General features: G+C 32.9%; 1 protein-coding gene across 1 annotated transcript in view; it reads right to left on the reverse strand.

Annotated features, from left to right (window-relative positions):
• Positions 1 to 1,495: 1,495 nt before the first annotated feature.
• CRPPA (CDP-L-ribitol pyrophosphorylase A) overlaps positions 1,496 to 12,440 on the reverse strand; it is a 218,738-nt gene continuing 207,793 nt past the window's right edge. The window contains exon 10 of the mRNA XM_016139451.2: positions 1,496 to 4,930. Within this exon, the coding sequence (XP_015994937.2) occupies positions 4,826 to 4,930 (105 nt within the window). The 3' untranslated portion in view covers positions 1,496 to 4,825. The remainder of the gene's footprint in view (positions 4,931 to 12,440) is intronic.

Here is a 12,440-nt window from a genome sequence, read left to right on the forward strand (position 1 = left end):
TTGCTGAGGCACTAATGGCTACATGCAACTCTGATCAAGAAAGCATTTGTTTCTACTTTTTCATCTTATGATTTTGTTATCCAAGTATGTCTGATCATTCATGGCCTGAGGAAATCCCAACAACTTTAGAGCTCACAGAGATGGCACTGATAATAACTGGATGTGGGTATCAGTTTTTGTAGATTTTACTGGCACATACAGACCCAAGGATGTTCCAAAACATGTTTGTGTGTTGGGAGTGGCAATTGGCAAAATAAAGGAAGCATATAGAAACACAGAAAGGCTTTACCATTTTCCTTCTGTTGCTATTAAAGAAAAAAAAAAAGATACTTGTAATATCCATCTTCGAGGGTCATTCTTTAAGGAATCTTAAAATAGTATCTTTTGTAATATTGTGTAGCATCATACTTAGGAACACAAGCTCTAAAGTTAGAGAACCAAATTTGAATATCATTTCTCCCACTTGCTGTCTGGGTGACTCTTAAATAAGTTATTCAAAATGTATGTGCCTTGATTTCCTCATTTTAAAAAGGGAGATTGCTATACTACCTAGTACATAAAGTTATTATAAAGAAAAAAAATTATGTACATGTAAAGCACTGAGAACTTCAGGAACATAGTAATCATTCAATAAATGTTATTTTTATTATCTATCACTTTAAGTATCTATATTTTAACTCACTATCATTTCAGGTCCAAGAAAGTTTAACTACGTTTGAAACTTTTCTAAAAAAGTCGGGTGTATTTTTGTCTTTTAATAACTACTGAATAGGGAAGAAGGCAATCCTCAGAACCTTCCAGCACCTTAGGATCATTGCTCTGCTCAATGCTCTCCTTATAAGCATTCTGCTTTAGCAAAACGCATGTCTCCAGCTATATCCTAGACTTGTGGGGGCAAATACACCACGCACTGCCACAGATTTTTCCTTGGTTACTGAATGATATGCAATAAAAAGATTCAAAACTCCTTACTATTAAAAAAGCAATGAGCATTTATGTAACTCACCTGTCTCCTGGAGGTCAACTGAACTGGGCTAGGCGGCCATGCTGATGTCAGCTGGGCTTGTTCATCCATTGGTTGATGAGCTAGAGATCAGCTGACCTGAACTTTGCTTTCCTTTTGGAAGTAGCAGGCCAGGCTGGGTATGTTCACCTCCTGGTGGTGGCAGAAGTGGAAGAGGGCAAGCAGCAACATGAAAGGTCTCTTAGGTCTAGTCTCAGGGGTGCACTGCCATTCTGACTCACTGCGGTCAAAGCAGGTCACATGATGAATCTCAAAGTCAAGAGGTGGACAAATATTCCTCTTAGGGACGCTATGTGGAGGGAAAGAATATTTCTGAACAATAATTCCAACTACTACACCCATACAGACACTGTTAAGTGATCACAATACTCTTTTTCAGTATGTCTGAGTATAGTTTTTATATCCTTAGCAGCCATAATAATCGCCAGGAAACCTGCTAAAAATGAGGGAAAAAAGAAAAAAATCTGAGACTTTGGGTTTTGAAATATTTAATAAATTCATAGAATAATAGATCTGGATCCCAAATTCTATAATATAAAACATTACATTGTTATATTTCAGAAAAAAAAAGTTAGTTTGACTGAGTTAGTTTGAAAAACTATGTACGTATGCAATAAATATCAAACAAATGACACTGTATTTTAAAACCAACAATTTAGTTATTTATCAATAACTTATCTTGTTTTATAAAGAGAATATATGGAGAATCTTTAATAATAGTTTGCTACTTTTCATTGAAAAAAATATCCATATGTTTTTCACAATTTTGAAACTAAAAACATATAAAAACATATATAAATGTTACGGTGCCAAACCACCCACATGGCCACTTCTAGTTCACTTATTTTAAACCAAACTAATGCTAAAATCATATGAATTTTTCATTTATTCTGTTTATTTTTTAATTAAACTTTTAAAATAACTTCATTTTTTTCTTATTCCAAATGCCTTTCTTAATATTTTAATGAAAATATTATGATTTATGCTTCTTTGACATAATTAGTTTAAACATCAAAAGGAAGCATAATTTGCAAATTCAACATAAGAAACCGTTTTACTGCAACCTGATTTTTATAAAATGATTGTATGCATATTTATACACATAGTAAAATTTGATAGTTATAATAAACTAGCATGGGGAAAGAGTTTTCCTGCTAAACCAATGCAAAATGCTAAAAGTGACTATAGTAAAAATGGGCCCAGGTAAAATATGGGGGAATGATTCTAAACTGAAATAAGTCTATTTGCTACATGAGATCTCTGAAATTGAGCACTTTTATGAAAACTACTACCTCTTACCAATATCAGTCATTAGTCAAACCATTGATCACACTGTTAAATTCTTAAAAAGGCTATCTTTAAATTTCATTTTATTAACTAGCACATAGTTAGAAAGAAAATAGTCTTTTCGTAAAATTTTCTATAGGTAGAAAGCAATTTCAGCAACCCTGAGGCACAATTACTATTCTTTTTAAGGAATTTTAGAAAATAAAACTGAAAATAGACAGTGCTCATGAAAGCAATTCAGTTCACAGAAGTAGCAATGAAAATATAATTGTAAAGTTGCCTCTGGATTTCTTAAACAATTAAAACAAGTAATTTACCTTTCTCTCTTGGTCAATAATTCTCTCCATTCCCTCACCCTAGGTTACAATTTCTATATGTTGGAAAGATGGTTAGAGAGCCCAAAGCTTCAAGACTTTCCTCTGGCGAATGGGCCCATCTGTCCCTCCTCATCCCTTCCTCCAAGGCCCTGGCTTATTTCCCACAGGCTCTCTACTGGATGTCCTTTGCCAGCAATCAAGTTTATACAGGGAGATGAGCTTAAAATATTATCAGTGGTCCTGAGTTTAGGCCCTGCCTTTTGTTACGAGGCAGCCGAATGGTGCCAGGCAAGGCAGTTAAGATCCCTGTCCATCACTTCCCATCTAAACAATAAAAGATGTGGGGAGATTTCTTTAAATTTTTTTCAAATCTGTGAACCACCTGTAAACTATAAAGGAAAAAATAAATAAATATTAGGATGATCATGGTGATTAGTTTGGACACAACTGAATATTTTATCGACGAAATTTTATTACACTAAATGTTTCCAATTACATGAGGTAAAGTCATGCTAATTGCTCCTACATAGATTCTCGTCTGATATGACATTCCATTATTAGACTGATATGTAAGAACTTAGCCAGCACTCAAGTCATATATAGTGATTTTGCTGTGCCTCTAGATATGCCCAGTTTTCTATCTTACACACCCATTCTCTCTTGAAAACCTTGATGACATTTTCTCATTTGCATTTATGAGCAATTTCTAATTCTTAAAACATGTTCACCTGAAGACTTCAATATGCACAAGGTGCAAACCACTCACAACGCTGCCGACCCAACGCCTCGACAGTGTAGAATTTCTAACCAAAATCTACATATTGCCCATATATTATCACCTTCAAGATTTGAATTAAATAATTTATTTTATATTTCTTAAGATTCCTGAAGAGACAAAGACAAAAGAGGCAAGCTCAAGAACTTAGCTTCTAATTACAATGAAACAAAGCATTTCATTAAGGAGAATTGTAATAATTATTCCATGTCTATTACTTCTACTCACTATTACTTAAATGTCAAATATAAACTCCCTACTAATATAGAAACTTGAGATCATCCAATATGAAGAAATTCCACAAGGTAGATATTACATAGAAAACATTTCATGCAACCTTTATAGTTTCCACATGCAGTCTAAGTGCTGAAATAATCTGGGCTAATATGTTTCTAAAAAGTAAATGTGAATATGAAATAAAAGGCATCTCTAATAACTGGATGTATATAATCATAAAATACAATGTAAGGGAAAATCATCAATATTTAAGATGTATATGCCAACAGAAATTTGAAAAAATAAGAATTTCATTTAAAATAAGAGCAGTATCTGTATCAAAAGAATAATTAAATTCAATATGGATGTATACACAATGAAAATTGAAAAGAATAAAAACTTGATTTAAAATGACATCAGTATCTATATCAAAAGAATAATTATGTTCTTGGATGTGCAATGACTCTTTGCCTTTTAGAAGAACACTAAAATTTAAGATTGACCAAAATAATTTTACTTTAATAAAGCTTTCCAAGTCTTCTTTTAAATGTATTCAGAAAAATCAGAGGTCTTTTAAAATGAGTCAAAATCATGTATCATAAACCAAGGAAACAGAAACATCCAATTTTAAAACAGTAGAAAACCAGGAAGAGGTTACATCTCTTTTAGGGATTAGAGTAATATGAGGCCAGTGGTGAGGATATCTGAACTAGAGTTTCGTGCTATCATCTTTTTAAAAAAATAAAAAAATAAAAAAGTCAGAACACATGTCAATATCTTATGGTAGAGGACAATTTTAGAATTAAGAAAAATTCTGAATCTTATTTAGTTTCTTTATAGTGTGATTTACTAATTAACACAGAGATAATAGTTCAAGTTTTCTAAATTCTTATTCCTTGGTGGATTGGCTCACTCATCATATTATCTATTTGATCTTTCATGCCTTTGTGAAAAGATTATGAGAAGATTACCTTCCACTTATCTATTCTTTTCCAGTTCAGGCAATTTAATTTGACATGCACAAAAGTAAATTTTTTCTCAGAGATATAGACATTGATCAACTTTTATAATCCAACCATCATATCCTACAAATCATAAGACATAAAACAACTTAAACATTCTACCACATAAAATAGGGAGGAAGCACAAAAGAGATACTTAGGTAAACGTTTTAAAAAACTCAGGAGGTAATTGTCTCTGTGTCCTTCATGCTACCAGTAGCTGACCAATGAGTCCAGAATTTCTTTCTTTGATTAAGGTGGCAATAATAATGGCACCTCGCCTTAAACTGTCTTGTAGTTTCTGCTTCTCCTAAAAAGAAAGGATAAAACAATAATTACTTTAGAAAGAAAAGACATCACATGTTAAATTTAGTAGTTACATTTCTTTTTCAAGTTTGTTTGTTTGTTTGTTTGTTTTAAAGTACCCCCCACGTTTACAAAGATATAACTGACACATAATGTTGTGAAATTTAAAGTGTACTACACAGCGATATGATGTATGATATAAATATATAATGTGGAATGATTAAGACAATAGCTATCATATCTATCATTTCATATACTGACTGATTGGTGGGAGGATGTGAGGACATTTAAGATCTACCCTCTCAGTAACTTTCGAGGAAACAATATTGTTAACTATAATCCCCATGTTGTACATTATATCCCCAGAACGTATTCCCTTTGTAACTGAAAGTCTGTATCCTTCGACCAATACCTCCCCCATTTCCTCCATCCCTCAGCCTTTGACAATGAGCATCCTACTCTCTTTCTATGAGTTCCAGGAACCACTTTTCAAGATCCACTGCTCTCTGAACTTAGCATTCTATAGAACCCAGAAAATAGCCACAAGCATAGACTTGGTCCCTCAAATAAAGGAGAAATTCTCTTGCAGGCACTTTTCATTATAGACAAAAAAAAAAAAAAAAATTGGTCAAGATATCAAGAAAAATACTGATGCAATTTCAAATGCTAACAGTATAAAACAAAAGATTATTTTCATTTAATCCAATATCTGACCAACTTTCACTCTTCCCCGAAGTGTGAATATTTCATCGATGATGCAAGTCTTCCCTTGTCTTGTTTCTGAATGTCTCCAACAACAGACTATTACAAAATATGAGCGCTGGTGTGTGGGAGGAACCTGCTTGTTTGTGAAGTAAGGATCAGGCAAATTTGTGAAATTTGTGAAATGAGCTATCTCGCAAGTTGCTAAACTGTAGTTTTGCCTCTGAAATCATATTGCCTATTAAAATGTTTATTCTAATTATTGAAGCTTCTTGAAGCCACGAGGGGATGATAATATTGCTAAGGTCTCTGTGTTATAACTGTGCTATGTTCAAAAAAGACGGCTCTAGTAACCAACCTCTAAATCTGGCATCTTCCTTCATACCCTATCCCCATGTTCAATATATTACTAGGACCTGCTGTTTCTGCCTCCCTCACGCTTCTTGAATCCATATATTCCACTCAAACTGCTGTTGCCAGCATAAGACCTCTTTCCTGAATTACTGGAACAATCTCATAAGCAGTCTCTCTAAAGTCTTATACCATTCTACCCTATTTCCTATACAGCAGTCAAAATGTTTATTTTTAAAATATAGATCTGATCACATCACAATCTTGCCTGAAATCTTCTGAAGGCCGCTTTTAAACTTCAGGATCAAGTCTGAACCCTTTACCCGGTAATGGAAAGTCTTCTCCTTCCAGCTTCTCCCTTACAACCACTCAAATATCCAAGCCACACAGAAGTGTTTACGATTGCCCAAGCAAGCCATTTTCCTAACCTTTCATCCCTTCGCACCAGCTAATCCCTTTGCCAGGAATGCTGTCCCACTCCGTTCCCAGCTTAGCTGAGTGTAGTTTCTCTGCGGTTCCACCCAGATATCACCCTGGCTCCTGTCCTCCAGCCCCTTTTGGGTGAGGTGAGGCTATGTTTCCACAGCTGTGAATTCCTTAACACACTGAATTCTAAGAGTCTTTTCAGTTGTCCATTTATTCCACCAGATGATGTTTCTTGATGTAAAGAATTTTTCATTTTATCTTTGAATATGAAACACTTAGCTCAATGCCTAACACATGGTAACACCCCATAAATTATAACAAATTCAAAGCAAAGGAGGCTCTGTGATAGAGGTATCATCACCCTTTCAGTTTAACTCGTTTGCTAACAATGGCCATTATTTGGTTACTTTGTTTACTTCTATTAGCATATTTAGCTAGAAACCTCAGCAATAGTACAAAAAAGAATGTTCTGGAAGCTTTACCACTGCCACCACCAGGCCTCCACCAGCCCAGGCCCTGAGTTTCTCATATATGAGGATGGTGGTGAGAGACCACCTCTGTTAAGCTACTCTTCTCCATCACTTTCTCTGGTGAAGCTGGGAAAGATGCACAAGGGGTTGGATTTTTGCTACGTGGCTTCTTGCATGTGGGTTTTAATAACATTTCAATATTGCATTTCAAATGGTCTACTGGTTTCCAGAATATCACAAGGCTTAAATCATATAAAGATAAATAATTTGAAAGCCAAACACATTTGGGCTTAAAATATGATTCACTTATATAGAGTAGATTTGGGCATTAAAAAAAAAAAAAAAAAGGTATTCTAAAACTGAACAAAATACAAACCAACTGTAGGTATGTATCTGTTACTCTTAATGATTAATTAATTACAATGTCACAGAGTTAATAATATACATCTACCCCTTAGTCTCATTTATTAAATTAAGACATACAACGGATGATGACAATTAAGGTTTCCTCTTCAAAAATAAACAAAAAAGGCTATCTGTATAGCCTCTTTGAAACTTGTGTATACTTGTCAAATGAAAGCAGCACAATAATAAACGAAGATACGAATAGAAAAAAATCTATTTATGATTCTAAGGCTAGAGAAGTCACATTTCTATATCTTGGAATAAATCTTCTATGCTCATTTTAATAGCCCCATAACTTACATATTATTAGTTAATAAAAAAATTAAGAATGTTCTTTTAAGAATTCAATTACTTTTGTAATTATTTTAGTGATATCATTAGAATTCAGTGAAAACTTCTGTTAGTCCACTAAATATTTGTTTTTCCTCTCTGCCTCAGCTCCACTGATCACTTCATTGAGAAATATGGAAATTTAAAAACTGATTAAATGAAATGGTGAGACACACATATACTCAGGAAATTCTGGTATGTAAAAAGATCAGCTGGTCAAATAATTTGTAGGTTTCAAACTAATATCACCATTCCATATCTCTATAAAAGTATTGATAAAACAGGTTACAAATGAAAACTCAAATATATCTTTTAAAAACATTTCTTGATTCCAGTGGAGATGCAAAACAGTATTATTAATCCTTGAGGAAAGGGGCATCATAAGTGGTCATTTCATCACCATTCACACATATGTATGTATAGGCATATACACATACATTCCTTGTGTGTTCTACATATTATGTAATAAAATGTTCAATGTTGACACAAAGTAAGCAAGATCAACATGAACACTGAAAATCATGTTGATAATATGTACTCTTGATATGATGTGACACAAATGGCATTTATCTTTGTGGTCTTCCTCTGCAAAACCCATGACTCCAGTCTCATCCTGAGAAAAAGGTCAGATGAATTCCAATAGAGGGGCATCCTACAACATATTTGACCAGTACTCCTCAAAATTGTCAAGTACATCAAAAAAAAACAAGGGAATTCTGAGGAAATGTCACAGCCATGAGGAGCCTAAGGAGACATGACAACTAAAAGTCATATGGTATCCTGGAATAAAAATAAACTACATTAGTGAAAACTAAGAAAATCTAAATAAACTATGAATTTTAGTTGTCAATAAAGAAAATTGGGAATAAGGCATATGAAGACTCTGTACAATCATTTCAATTTTTCTTTAAATCTAAAATACAAAGTCTATTATTTTTCAAAAAAAAGGTGTATGTTCAATTGTAGAGTCCAGAATGCAGAAGGGATATTTTGGAAACAAGAAATAATCACTAATTTTCGTTGTGGCATATCAGTGCGATAAGCTAGACCTTCCAAGGGCATTGCGGGAAAAGGGGGTACCCAAATTCCCACAACAAAAGATAAAAAAGTTACCAAAATTAAGTTTATCAGCAGTTTATTTACTATCTGTAACTCTTCCAAGCTTCAGGTTTACTTTCATTACCTTGATTACTCACCAGCCATAAAGGTCATGAACTATACTGGCACACCAGTGTTTACACACCCACACACGAAAATCATGTATTTGTTAAATTACAAAAAAAAGAATATATTTAATGATGTCGCATTATTGTCATAATTGTAAGTACTTGTTTCATTTTATCTGTTCACTTCATAACAATGCCAAATTTTTGAGAAAAATCTTAAAAATTATAAACTCTATTATTTTATAAAACAATAAAAATATAACTTCTAGCTGAAAAAATACAGCATCCACTCTTTTTCTTGGTTACAACTGTATTATATAATAGAAACCAGTCAGAAAGGTAAAAAATGGAGTAGTTATATTTCTTAAAATACCGAGAGGGGAAATATCAAAATGTCGATAAGAGTAATTTTCAGACAACAAATGTATGGCTATTTTTATTTCCTCTGTGTATTTTGCTATATTTTCCAAATTTCCATAATGAACATAATTTATTCTTGTGAAACTAAAATAAGTTATTTTAAAATTTATTTTTAAGACTTTAAATTCAGGGAGCTAATTTTGATTTGTTATCAGATAAAATCAATAATGCAGAATATTGTCCAAATTTTCAGGAAACATTACCTCCTTAAAAATCTTCAAAATCTTACCAAAAAAAGCGTTTCTGATTAAATATTCTAGTTTTCAATAAAAGGTCGAAGAAAAAAAATCGTATTAATAATGCATAAGGTCTTAGCTTTCTGCTGACTGAGAGGTTAAGAAAAATATCATGAAAGTCCAACTAAAAGGGACAACAAAGAATATGTATTTAATTTTATTCAGTATGTTAATGATTGTTCATTGAGACATTGAGATCTTGAAGATTTTCTATCAGTCAAATTTTTAAAATATTAGAAAGAATGTTAGATAAAACATCAATGCAAAATAGCTATTTTTAATTTTCTATATTCTCAAACTGAATTATTTAGGATTAGAATTCATTATGGGTTTACCTAAAATATCATATTTATCTATTTCTCTATTCTGTGTAATTTCAAGAATAGAATGAAATATACCATGCTTAGATAAAATATGAACAAAAGTCCTTATTACCATTATCTTTTAAACACATAAGGTAATTCTAACTTTACCTGATAGTAATTAAGTCTTGTCAATGGAATCCTGGACTTTGATCTCCGTGTGTGTGTGTGTGTGTGCGCGTGTGTGTGTGTAAGGGGTTTGGCTGATAGGCAGGTTTCCTTATGATGGTTTATATATCTATCTATCTATCTATACACACACACACACACACACACACACACACACATATATGTATATATATAATGCAGAATATTGCATTATATATATATATATATATATATATATATATATATATATATAAAATCTTCAATTGAGGAGTAAAGTCATGGTGCAGAAATTCTCATGGAACTTCTATACTTTTGGCAAGATTCGGGGAGTCAGGGAAAGTAGATTCTTCTTTTCCCAGAAGCTTGAGAATGATAGCAGTACCTCCATAATTCACAGCAGCTCTTTCCCCTCCTCCCCACCATCCATCTCATGATTTGCACAAGTAAAGCCTGTAGTTCCAGAAGTTACTAAGAAGTTGCACCTTGTACATGTATACAAATGTTAATTTTCTATAATGCTCATGCCTTCAAAATGCCTTACTTACTAATCATTCCTTTGAATTCTCTCAAAAGGCAACTTTTGACAAAACTATTACAAGTATACATAAACTCGAAGAACTTTTTAAAAAGTATATTTTAAAACATTAAATCCTATCATTGTACTACACAGCTCTCAGTATTTGAATCAAAAAGATAATATAAACAAATTTATGGTATGCTGTTAGAATCGAATTTACATGGCTTTTGTAGAATGTGGTCTCAAAGAATAGCAGGAAAAGCAATGACGTCATTGTTGTCCAAATCTTTATAGACAGACTGAAAGGAAAACTTTTAGAGCTATTCATCCTCCATAAACATCATTCTTCAAGAATGCAATGTGCTCTGTTAAAGGGAAAATCATAAAATTAAAATATATGTATATATATTTAGGCTTTAGATGTCTCAAGAGATTACAGAGCCCTCTCGAAGGGTAAACATTAGTATGTCTCAGCAAATTTCATACCTAAAATCTAATTCAATTTCCAAGAGTTACAAAGCTGTCTTGAAATTCAGATGCTTATAATTTGAAATATATATTCTTCTTCTATCCATTCTTGTTTTGGTGAACTTATGCAAAAATTACCTAAACACCACAAAATTGCAAAGACTCTAAACAAATAAAAGTGTACTATCTGTATCTATATAAACACGTAGACCTACATATCTATCTTTCTATCCATACAACATACAATTACAAAAATCCTAAGTTGCAGATTTTGTTACATTTATAATATAATATCAAAGTTAAATATATCTGTATACATTTTGCTGATATGGAAGAAAAAAAAAATCTAATGGTAAAACACTGTCCCCTAGTGGAGATGAAAATGAATGTTTGGTGTTTGTAAAGTTCTAAAATGCAGGAAAAAGCAGTTACCTATTGATATATTTTAAGAAAAACAAAAGTCATCTTCCAAATAAAAGCATTTTCCTCTTGCTCATTTGAGTGAAACAACTGTCTCCAAAACCTAGATATTAAAATACTCATGAAAATGCACATGGGTTTAGTTACTAACATAATCATCACACAGCAGTTTTCATCTCCTTTATTCTCTGTCCCTTGTACACACTGTAGGTGCTCAAGTATTTCTAGAATGAGGTAATTAAGAAAAATGATTGGTCAATAAAACTCTGGGGGGAAACACGGTTACTTCGCTAAATAGAAAAGACCCACACTATGCAGTGTTCAGAGCCAGAGTGCAGGGGGGTAAAACATGAGCAGCCAAAAGCACGAGACGTCTGGGCTGAGAAACAAGCAGTTCATTATTGTGTCAATTATTTCTAGCTCTGGGACTTGTCATACTGTCATACTTTACTATCTTATAGCATCATTCATAATATAAATTCTACAACTTAAGAAAGTTGAAAAAGCAGTCTCATACAAGATGTCCCTTGTAATTACCAAAACTGTTTTGATCCTACACAACTCATCCAACAGTTACTAAGTCCTGCTGGTTTTCTCTTGTGACATTCCTCACCAGTCACAATCTAAGTCTACATCCACACCATCCTATACCTGAATTCCTCTAAGATGCCCTAATTGGCTACTTCCCTTTGCCTTTGGCTATTGCTCCAACCTCACAACGATTTTTACCATATCAAACCCACATTACTTTCAGTACAAACTTCATCTAAGCATTCGAGGCCATCCACAAACAATCTAATCAACACTTCTAATCACAGTTCTCACTCGTTTACTATATAGAATCTACTTTTGTGGCCATACTGGTTATAGTCATTGTTATTCCTTCTCCAGTCAAATAGATTCCCAATCATTATCTTTCTAAATCACGTCGAGTTTCAATGACCTAGCTGTGATGACTTCCTCTTATGATATCGTCTATTTTACTAGATATCAGGAATTTATATGATCACAGACTCATAGTCTCTTACTAATATTTTTATTAGGTTTACATATGCACAGGTCTTATTTTCATAGCTAAAATGTAGATAATAAAAGATAACTTCAGAATTAAATTCTAGCCTCAGAAAAAGTAC

Source organism: Rousettus aegyptiacus, unplaced genomic scaffold (assembly GCF_014176215.1).
Source record: "Rousettus aegyptiacus isolate mRouAeg1 unplaced genomic scaffold, mRouAeg1.p scaffold_m13_p_13, whole genome shotgun sequence".
NCBI classification, from domain to species: domain Eukaryota; kingdom Metazoa; phylum Chordata; class Mammalia; order Chiroptera; family Pteropodidae; genus Rousettus; species Rousettus aegyptiacus.